The 13101-nt window shown below is 48.0% G+C and overlaps 5 protein-coding genes across 5 annotated transcripts; 3 read left to right on the top strand and 2 right to left on the bottom strand.

The window, feature by feature from the left end:
* Positions 1 to 429: 429 nt before the first annotated feature.
* Positions 430 to 2013, bottom strand: LY89DRAFT_543090 (Ribokinase-like protein; the record flags this gene model as incomplete). Its single annotated transcript, XM_018208204.1, has 2 exons — positions 430 to 1490; positions 1944 to 2013. Coding segments are annotated over 2 exons (1131 nt in total), but the record flags the coding sequence as incomplete, so codon positions are not given.
* A 491-nt stretch (positions 2014 to 2504) lies between these two features.
* On the top strand, positions 2505 to 4249 carry LY89DRAFT_669512 (uncharacterized protein; the record flags this gene model as incomplete). Its single annotated transcript, XM_018213103.1, has 4 exons — positions 2505 to 2813; positions 2864 to 3177; positions 3225 to 3756; positions 3809 to 4249. 4 exons carry the CDS (start codon positions 2505 to 2507, stop codon positions 4247 to 4249), a joined length of 1596 nt encoding a protein of 531 aa, XP_018071444.1.
* A 730-nt stretch (positions 4250 to 4979) lies between these two features.
* Positions 4980 to 6297, top strand: LY89DRAFT_669511 (uncharacterized protein; the record flags this gene model as incomplete). Its single annotated transcript, XM_018213102.1, has 3 exons — positions 4980 to 5444; positions 5497 to 5607; positions 5659 to 6297. 3 exons carry the CDS (start codon positions 4980 to 4982, stop codon positions 6295 to 6297), a joined length of 1215 nt encoding a protein of 404 aa, XP_018071443.1.
* An 877-nt stretch (positions 6298 to 7174) lies between these two features.
* Positions 7175 to 9588, top strand: LY89DRAFT_71765 (MFS general substrate transporter). Its single transcript, XM_018218363.1, has 8 exons — positions 7175 to 7406; positions 7462 to 7608; positions 7662 to 7930; positions 7978 to 8083; positions 8135 to 8758; positions 8807 to 8914; positions 8972 to 9046; positions 9101 to 9588. The coding sequence occupies exons 1-8, from the start codon at positions 7263 to 7265 to the stop codon at positions 9272 to 9274; spliced, it is 1647 nt and encodes a 548-aa protein (XP_018071442.1). The 5' UTR covers positions 7175 to 7262; the 3' UTR covers positions 9275 to 9588.
* Positions 9589 to 9879: 291 nt separating this feature from the next.
* LY89DRAFT_718765 (uncharacterized protein) lies at positions 9880 to 12856 on the bottom strand. The gene is made up of 3 exons (XM_018218444.1): positions 10555 to 12856; positions 10148 to 10507; positions 9880 to 10097 (listed from the first exon to the last, which is right to left on the bottom strand). Exons 1-3 carry the CDS (start codon positions 12703 to 12705, stop codon positions 9984 to 9986), a joined length of 2625 nt encoding a protein of 874 aa, XP_018071441.1. The 5' UTR covers positions 12706 to 12856; the 3' UTR covers positions 9880 to 9983.
* Positions 12857 to 13101: the final 245 nt, after the last annotated feature.

Genomic DNA, 13101 nt, shown 5'->3' with positions numbered 1-13101 from the left:
TCAAGTACCGTCTATTTAAGCAGTTACTCTACTCTACTCTACTCAAGAACTAGGTATCTTGTATAGTAGTGCGATGTGCAACAAACCCCATTGTCCGTCCCCAAAATCTAACATTCAAAGATGCTTAAGCATTATCTCGCTTCTGCTAACAACCATCTACACTTGACACCGCCATCGATGTACCTTCCATAGACCCACGCACGGCTTTAACAATCAAGATGGACAGCTAAAATTGTGGTATCAAAATCGGAAAAAATCTAATCTCATTAAAAAAGCGGTAAACCCAGTCAATCAATCAATCAATCATTCTATCAAACGCCAAAATCCCCATCTATGCATGCCCCCAAACCCAACAATTCAACGTCCACACCTCTTCATAAAAACCCCCAACCGCCTCTCAACTGCATCCCCATTCCACGTCTCTCTCCCCTCCTCATCCACCCCCAGGACCGGAACACCAACCTGCTCAATCATAAAACTAGCCGCGACACTCCCCCACACAGCCGCCTCCTCAACCCCCCTCCCCCTCGCCAACGCAACCGCCAGTCCGCCTAGGAACCCATTCCCGCCGCCCGTAGGATCAACGACTCTCTCTTCCTCCCCTTTACTAAAGAACGCCGGAAGCCACAGCTCGATACCTGGATCAATGGGCACTTCTTCGCGCTCAAAACTGCCGTCTTCGTTCAAAAGGCCGGCGAATAGGGATTCCATGTCCATGTCTAAAGTTAAGCCACCTCTGGCGTAATTCCGGGGTCGTTTACGCTTCACGATGGAGGCTCGACGGGAGCGGCCCCCGTTCTTAGCGACGTAGCAGCCTTGGGCGCCGCAGCGGATGACGAGGGCGAAGGATTGGAGGGGCATGGAGCCGAGGAGCTGTTCGCAGGCTCGTTCGACGAAGGTGGTTGAGATGAGGCCGGTGGAGGGGTCTATTTCGTCATCGCCCATGAAGCCAGCTAGTTCGTTGGCGTTGGGGGAGCAGATGTCGACGTAGGGGAGGGCGTTGGTGCAGTTTAGGAGCTCGGTGGGGAGACAGAGGTCCGGGACGGGTTCCCAGATGAAGAGGGGTTTGGGGGCCGAGGGGTTGATGGCTTTGCGGTGGCGGAGGATGCCGGTTACGAGGGAGATGCAGCGGGTGGGGGAGCAGACCATGTGGAAGGATTTGGAGAAGAGGAGGGAGGGCGTGAGGGCGTGTTCGTCGATGCGGAGTTTGGGCGTGGTGTATTTGAAAGCGCGGTTTTCGAGGTCGTCGTAGCCGTTCCAGCCGCGGGTAGTGAGGCGCGTTGGGTCGTCTCGGATGAGGCATGATGTTGACCAGGAGTTTATTTGGGTGGTGAGGTGAGGGGGGAAGTCGGAGCCGCGGTCGACGATCCAGGAGATAGTTTGGGAGAGGGGTGGTGGTGAGAAGAGTCGAGCTCCAAGGGCAGAGTATGCTCCTCCTCCGCCGAGAACATCGAAGACTGGAGGCTTTGGAGGGAGGTAGTGGATTTCATCTAGAGGATGTTAGGATAAGGTTTGCCGGGTAAGAAAAGCAATTATTGATGACGGTATTGCAGGGCGCAGGGCATACGTGGTCATGCTGAGCAGACAGACATAACATATTGTAGTATAGCCATGAAATCAGGCATACAGCATCGAGAAAGTAGGTTTTAACTTGTATAAGATGTAAGAACACACTGCGATCCCCACTTGTGAATGCAGTTTCATGGCACAGTCATACTTATTCTAGCCTACATGAACAGGCTCCTATGTTTTTAAAAAGCTGCCCGTCTTGCTTAAAACAAGTTGCTTACGCATACGAAATATCCGTTACTTGGCGCCTAAATGAGAATGTGAAGTGCGTACAAAAAGATGTGACGCTTGGCATGAGAAGGCAACGGTGAAAAGAAAGTGAACAACACATGCAAGACAATTTGAAATTCGTATAACATGAACATCTTTCATACCTATGATGAACATTCCCATCGTACAGAAATCGATCCCTTGAGACGACGGCACTCCATCTTCATCCTCCATCATCAATAAAAGACTGTTAGACCTCTGCTCTGTAGGTGTATCAACATCGTCTCAAGATCAAGGCTGATTGATGTTACCTAGCCTCGCTGACTCATCGTGTCACTAGAAAGGAAGGTCACGCACGACAGGGATCATCGGGCGAGCTCTACCTTTCACGGAGCTATCTCCAAGCACACATCTCTTCGTGCCAGCTTCACTCAGAGCTTTGAATCTCTCTGCGAAATCTTCCTCGCCCTCACGGCACAATTGCTGCTTGTATTGCTGTATCGAACAATCTACTTGCCCACGTCAGCGCACCCTTCTTCTAGCCCCAGCTTTGCGTTGATCATTCCTCATTACAAACCTGTCACCTGGAACACCTCGCATCGAGGACCCTGCAGCCAGCATGGCGACAAATAACATGCATAATTTAACCACTCTCATCAAACGGTACTGTGATACTTCCTTCCTTCATAACCATCTCCGCTCCCAAAAGCTGTTGATCAGCCATCATGGACGACAAAGTGGTGCCTACCGTCTCGAGAATGGATCTGACAGCTATCATCAATAGGCTCGAAGCTGCCACCTCCCGTCTGGAGGACATGGCAGCATCTGCCATTGATATCAGTGGCGCTCCAGCTCCTGCGCCAACCGGTCCTTTGCCTCCACCTCCGGTGACAGCGCGAGCTGCGCCCGAACAACCAAAGCCTGTTCAAGAAGCGTTGCCGGAGTCTGTGGAGGATTTTGATGCATTCATAACCGGCCCGGTCAAGAAGTATGTCAATCTGAGTGATGAATTGGGAGGGTTGGTCGCAGAGCAGGTATGGAACAATAGCAAAATTCGAGGAAGGAGAATTAACGAGAATTGTAGGCTTCAGCCGTTCTGCGAGCGTTTGCGGAACAACGGAAATTCATCCTCATTACCACGAAAGCAAAGAAACCCGACATGAACGGTCCAGCTTTCATGCAACTTTTGAAGCCTTTCAATCAACTGATTTCGACCGTCACGGAGCTGAGAGAAGGAAACCGTGGATCACCCGTCTTCAACCAATTGAGTGCTGTTTCGGAGAGTATCAGTGTTCTAGCTTGGGTTACTGCAGACTCGAAACCACACAAAGTTGTCGAGGAGTCTTTGGGATCAGCACAATACTGGGGAAACCGAGTCTTAAAGGAATACAAGGAGAAGTAAGGTCTTGGGTCAATGTGTTGGATCTAATTGCTAAAGTATACAGGGACCCGAAGCAAGTCGAATGGATACAAGCATATTATCAAGTATTCAAGGAACTGATTGAGTATGTCAAACAAACCTTCCCAAGTGGCATGGCATGGAATCCCAAAGGTGTTACGGCTGAGGAGGCCATGAAGGCAGTCGAGCAAAACCAGCCATCTCCCCCAGCACCACATCCCAAAGCAGTTGCTGGTGCTCCTCCGCCACCACCTCCTCCAGGACCTCCACCACCACCTATGATGATCGATGACAAGCCTGCCCCAGTTGCAGATGCCGGCGGACTTGGCGCGGTATTCAGCGAACTCAACAAAGGCTCAGATGTCACAAAAGGTCTTCGAAAAGTTACAGCAGATCAAATGACGCATAAGAATCCATCTCTTCGGGCAGGTGCGACTGTTCCGACTAGAAGTGATAGTGCTTCTAGTATTTCCTCGAATCGTGGGAAAAGCCCAGCTCCTGGCAAGAAACCAAAACCTGAGAGCATGCGGACGAAGAAGCCTCCTGTCAAGAAGCTTGATGGGAACAAGTGGTTGATTGTGAGTGTTTCTAGTAGGTGGTCTTTGGTGCATTTTCTAATTGTCTTTGCAGGAGAATTACGACAACGAAACACAGCCGGTCGAAATCGAAGCATCAATATCACACTCTATCCTCATCAGTCGCTGCAATAAGACCACGATCATCATAAAGGGCAAAGCCAATGCTATTTCAATCGATAACTCCCCTCGATTGTCTCTCTTGGTTGAGTCACTTGTCTCATCCATTGACGTCATCAAATCTTCCAATTTCGCCCTTCAAATTCTCGGAGTCGTTCCTACTATCCTCATGGATTCAGTCGACGGCGCACAGGTGTATCTCAGCAAAGACAGCTTAAACACGGAAGTCTTCTCTAGCAAATGCTCGAGCATCAACCTTCTTCTACCGGAAGGAGATGATGGTGACTACAAAGAGGAAGCACTGCCAGAACAGATCCGTACATTCATTAGCAAGGATGGTAAAGCTGTCAGCGAGATCGTGGAGCATGCTGGTTAAGTTTTCTTGGGTGGCAATCCAACGGAATAGATCAATTGTAGCATATGGGAGGTTGTACTTATTCTAGGAGTTCTGCCTACGATTCATGGTCTATGGATTAGGAGTCTAGGCATTGAAGCATTTTGCGGGGGGATATCTTCTTGTATGGCGATGAGATTTCCACTATGTTTTCGCCTTTTCGTGCATGCAAGGGGAGAGATAGTGATTGGTTCCTTCTAGAAGGCTCTCTTGGTACACATACGTCAAAACTCTGATTCCACCAATTCCTTATTCCTTATTTTAGCGCTAAGTGCCCTAAAAAGGCGCTAAAAGCGCGCATTCACTCATTCAGGGCATCTAGTGTAGTGCTCTCAGTGCTCTCAGCGCATTCAGTGCTGTGCTGCTCTCAGTGCGGTGCTCTCAGCGCATTCAGTACTATGCTCTTAGTACAATTAAGGCATTAAGGAATAAAGAATAAGGAATAAAAATTAAGGAATAGGGTTTTGTCGTATGTGTCTGTCTAGGCCCCTTCGCGGTACCTTCGCTGCCACTAGCGTGGTAGCGACAATTATTACCAAGTTCGCATGACAGGTAGATCCCGCGCCACTCGTCGCCTAGAGCTCTAGTCTTTTGAATTTTGCAACTTAAAGTGACATATGTCTTTGTACTGGTTTTATTCTCACACATTAATTCTTTTTCATTCGCCTTTTATCTTTTTCTCTTTACCAAATACTGTTCCCAAACATCAAAAATGCCCGGGTGCTACAAAGAAACCGTCTGCCAACTCTGCGGCGTTTCCTTCGCCATCACGCGATTCCGCCGCGCAGAGGAAGACTCCTCCAAGGCGTGGGCCTATTACGGCTCTGACTACAGCGACAGCCCCATCTGCGGCGTTGGCTCAGGCTGTACCGCACTTCCTCGCGATGACAGCGAGAACGGCGAACATCTCGCTGGGCCGGGATGTGTTTGCACGAGTGGCTATTCGGGGTATAGGATTAGTGTCGAGGAAATGCGTGGGTGTAGGTCTGTGGTTGTTATTCTCAAGAAAGAGGAGGATTGGGAGGAAGAGAGCGATGATCAGGAGTTTGAGAAAGAGGGGGGTTATTTTTTGACGGGCGTCGGTGATGGAAGCCCGGACGAAGCGCCGTTGGAGGGGTTGACGCCTGTGAGGCATGGGGTGGAGGGGGTTTGGATTTGGAATACTGTTGAGGATGTTGTATGTTAAGTAAGAGAAGTGGAAGGACTGAATGGTGCTAATGAGACAATAGGATGAGGAGATGGGGTTACCGATGCATCCATCTTGTTTTGAGATCTGGAAGAGGATCTCTATTGAGAAGACCGGTAAAGTGGACTTACACGATATTTGGGCCTGGCGACAGGTCAGTCTACCCCTTTCCCGTTAAAGTCCAGACGATTGAAAAAAACATTAGTTAGAAGGCTCATACGAAGCTTTCTTTGAGCGGTTTCCCCGCCACCCAGCCGTAAGGCAAGGCAAAGACCAGTGGTGGGAACACAAACCAGGCGCCGAATGGCTGGCAGCTAACCCAATCGACATCCCGGGCCTCAACCTCCTCATCAATTCTTGTTACCGTGAGAAATATAATGTCAACAGAAGCGTACACCCGGTATGGCGACGTCCTTTTCCTACCACCTACTCATCATCAACGACACCCAACGATCCATTCTGGAAATTACCTCAAGAACTAAGATTCGCGATCCTCGAACCTTTATCTGGTAGAGATATCGCGAATTTACGGCTAGTGACGCCGGCGTATCGTGATTTACCGGTGATCTTGTTCCGAGCGGTGATTTTGAGCGACTTTCCGTGGCTGTGGGAGATCAGGGAGTTGGAGGTTGGGACGACGATGTGGTATACGTTGTATATGAGCATTAAGTTCGGGTTTGGGCAGTTGATGGGGGTGAGGAATCGAAGGAGGGTTTGGCAGGATGTGGAGGAGATTTGGAGGAGGGTTGAGAGGTATAAGAGGGAGGGAAGATTGGAGGTAGGGTTGTTGAAGAGGTGGATGCATGTGGTGAAGACGAGGAGGGAGAGACTGAAGAAGAGTTGAGCTTCTGTGAGTCTAGATAGGTTGCCTTTTTTTATAAAGAGCCTAAACTCAGATACAAGACGAGGAAGAAAAGTATAAGCTTCTGTGAGTCAAGATGAGTCGTTCTTCAAATGAAGTACGAGACTGAACTCAGAGTCTGTGCAAGTACCGAGACCGTGCGCAGGATCTAGTTGATATTGACATCCAAGGGTGACCTTCCAACTTTCTTATAAACCGTTGGTCTGATCACAATATCCACTTTCTACGAAAGTTTATTTGTTTCATCCCTAAAAGTTTTGTCCAGTGTTGTGGTGGTGGATTGCATCCGATGCATGTTTCAAGTTCTTGACTCGAGTTCGCGTTCATGCGATGCGAAAGCTCGCAACGTGGCAAAGCTCCAGAAGTAGTCTTTGGCGGCCGAAATACTTTGTGATCATCAAGTTCTAGTCATATTCTTGCGATGCTATTGTTTTGCAGCGTTCTGATTGATTGCCGGTGCCTCGTTGTCAGAGCCGAATACAAGGGTCTCGACCACCAAACTCAAACTCTGGTGCATGGGACCGGCCGCACATGGCTCACCAAGGTATACTTCTCCCGCTCCTATAGCCTATTATCGTCTCTGGATTGATATCCGTCATGTGATGCTCTTGTTGCTCCTTCGTCTTCTCCCTGCGGAATTCCTCACGGACTTCCCCATCGTGAAACACAATTCTTATTCTAGATGTTCTCCGAACACATCCCATGTTGCGCAGGCACCTTTTTTGTGCTACGGAGCTGTCAGCGGACATGCTGTTCAAGGATGCATATGAGGTCCAGATTGTCCTCAATCAAAACGCGGGGCTTGCGAGCATTCTGTGCTACCTCTGGTGGTGGAGCAATCGAGAAATGTTATAAGATAGGATGCTTCCCTATTGAAGGGAGATTGTCTTTTCATTTTTCAAGCGCTGCTATTCTTTGCTGTTGTTTGCTATTGCCCGGATATCAAAATGGCGTTTTCAAGCTCAGAATATAGGGAGGAGTTGGTTCCTGGAACGGAAATCCTGCTCAATACTGATCTCAACTCTACCCGTTCAGGAGATGCAGAACTGGTTCTTGTACCAGAGCCAAGTGACCAGCCTGACGACCCTTTGGTAAGTAGCAAGACTCCTCCTCTCAGGCTGCTTGCTAATGAGAGCTTGATACCAGAACTGGAGCCCAACATGGAAAACAATAGTGATTGTCAATCAAGCTTTCTTCGTCTTCATCAGTATCTTGACGCCACTTGCCATTGCGCCACTGACCCCGATTTTCATTGAAGAATTCCACAAGACACTTCCTCAGGTCAATATGCTTGTAAGTTCACGAAAAGCGTCCATTCTCTCAGAAGCATTCTGACGATAGTCTAGTTTGGAGCAGCAGCCATGGCGCTCGGATATGCAAACTTCATTATTGTCCCGTTCAGCAATATATTTGGTCGACGTCCAAGCATCCTAATCTGCGGTTTGATTTGTATCCTTGCCAATATATGGCAAGCGCGCGTTACAAGCTACAACAGTTTCATTGGCGCCAGAGTCATTGGTGGACTGGGAGCTGCGGCCAATGAGAGTATCATGCCCATGGTTATTACCGATGTCATGTTTTTGCACCAGAGAGGACTTTGGATGGGTCTCTATTTGTAAGTCGTATACCTTGCAGAAATCCTGTAATACTAACATTTAGTAGCTGGGCATACTTCATTGGCGTCAACATTGGACCTATCATTTCTGGAAACATCGCCGCTCACATCTCCTGGAGATGGTTCTTCTGGGTCTGCACAATCTTCCAAGGCGCAAGACATCCCTCTCCCTTCCAAACCCCCAAACACTAACAACCACCCTAGGTCAGCTTAATAATGATGATCTTCATGTTCCCCGAAACCCGCTACATCCGCGCCCTCCCCTCCGACCACACATCCCAGACCTCCGCCCCCGCAACCCTCTCCTCCACCTCCGCCAAAAACGACGAGATAAACATCACTACCCAAACAACCACAAAACAAGAACCCGACAATCATAACCCAAAACGCTCCATCGACCACATCTACTCCACCAGCTCCCGCCCCATCGGCCGTCCCTCCAAGGCCCAATTCTCCTTCATCCCCACGCTCCACTGGGAAGGCTCCCTCCTTCTGTTCCGCGACTTCCTCGCCCCGCTCCAGATCTTCACTTTCCCAATCGTCTTCTGGGCCACGATGTCCTTCGGCTTTGCGACAAATTGTTTGCTCGCGCTAAACCTGACGCAAAGTCAATTGTTTGCCGCGCCGCCGTACCTGTTCAACCCGGGCAAAGTCGGGTATGTGAATTTTGCGTTCGTGGTGGGTGGTATAATAGGGTTGGTTACCGCAGGGCCGTTTAGTGATTGGGTTGCGCTGTGGGGAGCGAAGAGGAATGGAGGCGTGAGGGAGCCGGAGGTGAGGTTGTGGGCGTTGGTTCCTTATATTGCGATTTGTCTTGTGGGGATGACGGTACGTAACTTGTTTTGTAAGTGAAGGTGGGAAGGCTAATGAGAATAGGTTACCGCGGTCGGGTATCAGAGGCATTGGCCCTGGGAGGCGGTTGTGGTGGTCGGGTATGGGTTTGTGGGGATTGAGGTTATTGCTATCCCGGCTATTGTTATTTCGGTATGTTTCCCTTGTGATCGTTCAGTTAGATTCTGTAGTTACTAACGGCAACTATAGTACGCGGTCGATTGCTACAAACACATCCCAGGCCAGATCATGGTCTCTGCTACGATCATCAAAAATACCTTTGGCGTAAGTTACCCCGTCCCTGTCCTCTTCCGTCATGACCTGGCTCACAATCGATAGTTCGGCATGATATTCTACTTCAATGACTGGGCCGTAAGCGCTGGTTTCATTCCTCCTGTATTGACGATCATGGCGCTAGCAGTGGGTATTACTTTGATTGGGATGGTGCTTTTCTTGGCTATGGGGAAGCGATTCAGGAGAGCCACGATGGGAAGTAAGGTGCATGAACTCTAGTTTCTGGTTGGAAGAGATAAGTAGGGAAAGTTTTGCGGGAAAAGTTGAGGATTAATATCAATGTTCAGAAACATGTTCATCGACATTTCCTTGCTCCATATCGCCGAACCCTGTGTCCAAATAGCATCAACCCAAACAACGTTCCCATCCCTCACCCAAGCCCCGAATCAAGAACTCCTCATTCCTCTACCTTCTTCTCCCCGCCCATCTTCAAGATCTTAACTCTCCGCTCTATCTCACAATTAGACTCATTTCTTCTCTCATCGTCATCTCCTCTTACTCATCATAATCCCAGCACCGATGCCCAGCATACGGTCTGACCATTACATCATGAAAGTCTCCCCTCTCGATACACTTTGTAGGCTTGTAGTTGTATCGGATCTGTTTGGGGCATGGGACTGTGATGTCGCCGACGAAGGTGCAGTAGACGCAGGTTGAGTGTTTGATGATGCACATTTTGTTCTTTTTGGTGGAAGGTAGAGAGATTGTTGGGGTTTAGCGGACTCAGAAGATTAGAAGAGGGTTACAGGATAGAGATGGGGAGGAGTTGATATAGTTGTGGAGGAAGAGAGTGGTGTTGTTGAGATGGGAATGTGAAATGGGTCGTGATTCAGATTCTCTATATTCATGATTCTCATCTGTATTCATAGACTAGAAAATCCCACATCAATGATTATATGTACTAAGATATCTGAATGTTCAAAGACAATCAAGCATAATTATTTTTCTTCAACCAGCCCTTCATATCCTCTCCATCCCGTTCGACCCATGTGGCCTTTGCCAGTATCCCATTCAGACACTGCGCTAGATATTTATCATAGGACTATACACAATTAGCTTCCTCCCTCTTTTCCACTAATAAAACAAACTCACCTCAGTATTCTTATCCTCAAAAAACCCTTTAACATCCTCATACTGCTCCCTGGTCGCCAAACTGGCAGTAACAATTTGCACCAACCTCGCAAACGTGCCCAAACCATGGCCGAGCCCTTTCTCAATCTTGCCATAATCGCCCTTCATCCAGGCCCAGAGAGCTTCGATCCCAGGTTTATGTTTTGTGAGGGATCTGATGATGTTGCGGGTATCGTTATGAGCTATCATTTCGTCGCTGAGTGATAAGTTGAGGGTGCGTTGGATGAGTGCGGGGTCTTCTGATGCACCGAGGGCTTTGATGCAGGTATCTCGTTTGAAGACGCTGCTGGAGCTTTTTAGGGCTTCGAGGATAGCGTCGTACTGGAATTGTGAGTGGTATATACTGGAAAGAGAGTGGGTGAATTTACCTCCGCTACTCCACCGTGCCCGAGAGCAATTGCGAACACAGCAGCTCGAATGTTGATATTGATAGCTTCATCATCACCAGCCAAGAACGCATCAAACATGCTCTTAGCAACTTTCTGGACCTCCAACTCGGAGCCAGATTGAGCGAACATGGTTGCTTTGAGCATTGTTTCCACTATGTCGTCTCCTTTCTTGAAGTCCCAGCCATTGCTCTTAGCACACTTTCTGATTAGATCACGTTTGAAAGATTTTAGACCTTCTGAGACAGACTTTTCTTCGAATCTCCATGCTTCCTGGATTGCGTCTAGAGTCTTGAGTGCTTGTTTCCATACGAAGTAGTTTTCTTCTTCGTCGAAGATTTTGAGGAAGTTGAGAAGTGTTGAGGTCTTGGAGTATCCACTGGAAGCCATAGCCAAGGCATCAGAAAGAAGTCCAATTCTATCATCAGCTGATAGTAAGCCTTCCTTGACGTTCTTGCCGAGAATTTCTAGTCGTTCTGGTGTGTAGCAAACTCTGAAAAAGCCGGTGTGATTCGCATTGAGTTTGATGAAATCGGGTGAGATATCAATAGTTCTTGTCCGTTCGTATAAGCTTAGGCCATCATCGATGCCACCCTTGGATCGTAGCTTGAGTGACAATGGGTAAAGTGTTTTGTCGTCTTCTGGGCTGCAAGAACCGTCTTGCAGGAAGCGGTGTTGGGTAACTGTGATCTTGTCCTCGTCTTCTGTGACTTTGACAAAAGGGTAACCAATGAATTTCGTCCAAGTCTCCATCAAACTCCCAACATCTTCACCACTTGCATGACTCAATGCATCCCATAGGTCGATGGTCTTGGTGTTTCCATAAGCATGTTTCTTGAGGTATGCCCGAACACCTTTGATGAACTTCTCCGTTCCTAGGTAACTCGCAATCATCCGAATGACTGCACAGCCTTTATTGTAAGAAATGTCGTCAAAGATTTGGTTGATTGCGCTCGCCTTGGAGACTGGTACTTCGATAGGATGACTTGCCTTGTTGGAATCCAAAGCCAGACCAGCTTGCAAACCACTGATAGCATAATCTTGCCACATCTGCCAAGACGGCTCTAATGTTTCCCAAGCGTAAAGTTCCGCCCAGTCAGCAAAACTTTCATTCAGCCATAGTCCTTCCCAAAAATCCATTGTGACGATATTTCCAAACCATTGATGGGCGAGTTCGTGGACAATGACTGAGCCAGCACGACGATATGCTTCAGCACTTGTCTCCTTCTCATCTACGAGAAGCAAGCTCTCTCCAAAAGTGATCAATCCCCAATTTTCCATCGCTCCTTGACCACCAGGTACGGCAATCAAATCCATCTTTGGGAGCGGAAATTCTATATCAAAGATCTTTTCAAACGCACTCAATGCTCGCGAAGCAATATCGAGAGCATATTTTCCGTGCTGTATATTCTTATCAGAAGCAGCGTAAACTCGGACTGGAACATGAAAGTTGTCCGTCTCTATCATCTGCAAATCACCCACGGCAAATGCTACGATGTAAGTTGACATTGGAGGCGTCTTGTTGAATGTCACTGCTTTCTTTGCTTTGCCGTTAGACAGTACTTCGACCTCTGATGCGACGTCCATATTGCCGAGACATGTCATATGCTTGTCCGCAACAATAGTAACCGTAAATGTTGCTTTGAGAGCAGGCTCGTCAAAGCATGGAAAGGTCTTCCGTGCGTCTACTGGCTCCATGTGTGTTGCTCCCATCCATGTAGTTTTCCCATTGGGACCTTGGATTGGAGCTCGGTGAAAGCCACGGGCTTGATGAAGCATGGAGCCCTTGAATACAGTCTTGACATATAACTTCGAACCCGCTTTGACGGTCTCACCAAGCTCTATTATCATCCGTTGTTTTGCGGTATCGAATTGAACTGGACTTGTCGCAATTCTTACCCCATTCTTGTCGACAACTTCCAGTGTGATGACGTTCAGGTACAAAGCATTGAGAGTAATTGAAGATGTATCCTCCAATACTTCCAAGTCAATGACAGCTGATCCATCGTATTCGGTAGCTTCTTCAAGGTGGGGCTCAAAGCGAAGATCGTAATGAATTGGCTTGATATTCTGAGGCAGAATTTCCTTCTCCGAGTCAATTGACTCAGGTGGTGGTGTCGTTGCATCTCCCATTGCGAAGAATTTGAAAAGATATTGTGTGGGGGAGTGAAAATTGGTAAGAAGGGTGTTGCTGAAAATGTAATCGAGCACTGTAGGGTTGTTGACGAGGAGTTTAGGCGTTTCTTTAGCGGTAAAATAACCCACCTGCCTAATTAGTCTCGCCGTTGTAACTCTCAGATATGTCAACTTCTCGCAATCCTATCGTATCAATGATCAAGGATTATTGAAAGTCCAGATATTTTAGATCAAGCAGATAATATGCATGACGTAGAGGGATTACAATAACACGTGACTCCAATTGAGTCTAATTCGGACAAGTCTTTAACAAAGAATAGAACTGATATTCTAGATGCATTGAAAATGTAGGACAATGTATGTCAGCACTGGCCGCTGGTTGTGATTGAGCAT

This window comes from Mollisia scopiformis (assembly GCF_001500285.1).
Source record: "Mollisia scopiformis unplaced genomic scaffold LY89scaffold_12, whole genome shotgun sequence".
NCBI classification, from domain to species: Eukaryota; Fungi; Ascomycota; class Leotiomycetes; order Helotiales; family Mollisiaceae; genus Mollisia; species Mollisia scopiformis.
The sequence above is the reverse complement of the archived record's forward strand: the minus strand, read 5'-3'. Positions and strand labels throughout refer to the sequence as shown.

Excerpts from the sequence above, each read along its gene's own strand:
- LY89DRAFT_718765 (XM_018218444.1), bottom strand. The coding sequence starts at position 12,705 with ATGGGAGATGCAACGACACCACCACCTGAGTCAATTGACTCGGAGAAG. Across the intron at positions 10,508-10,554 it reads GGCACGGTGGAGTAGCGGAG|TACGACGCTATCCTCGAAGC; the intron begins GTAAATTCACCC and ends TCACAATTCCAG. Across the intron at positions 10,098-10,147 it reads TTGAGGATAAGAATACTGAG|TCCTATGATAAATATCTAGC; the intron begins GTGAGTTTGTTT and ends AATTGTGTATAG.
- LY89DRAFT_71765 (XM_018218363.1), top strand. The coding sequence starts at position 7,263 with ATGGCGTTTTCAAGCTCAGAATATAGGGAGGAGTTGGTTCCTGGAACG. Across the intron at positions 7,407-7,461 it reads ACCAGCCTGACGACCCTTTG|AACTGGAGCCCAACATGGAA; the intron begins GTAAGTAGCAAG and ends GCTTGATACCAG. Across the intron at positions 7,931-7,977 it reads CTTTGGATGGGTCTCTATTT|CTGGGCATACTTCATTGGCG; the intron begins GTAAGTCGTATA and ends AACATTTAGTAG.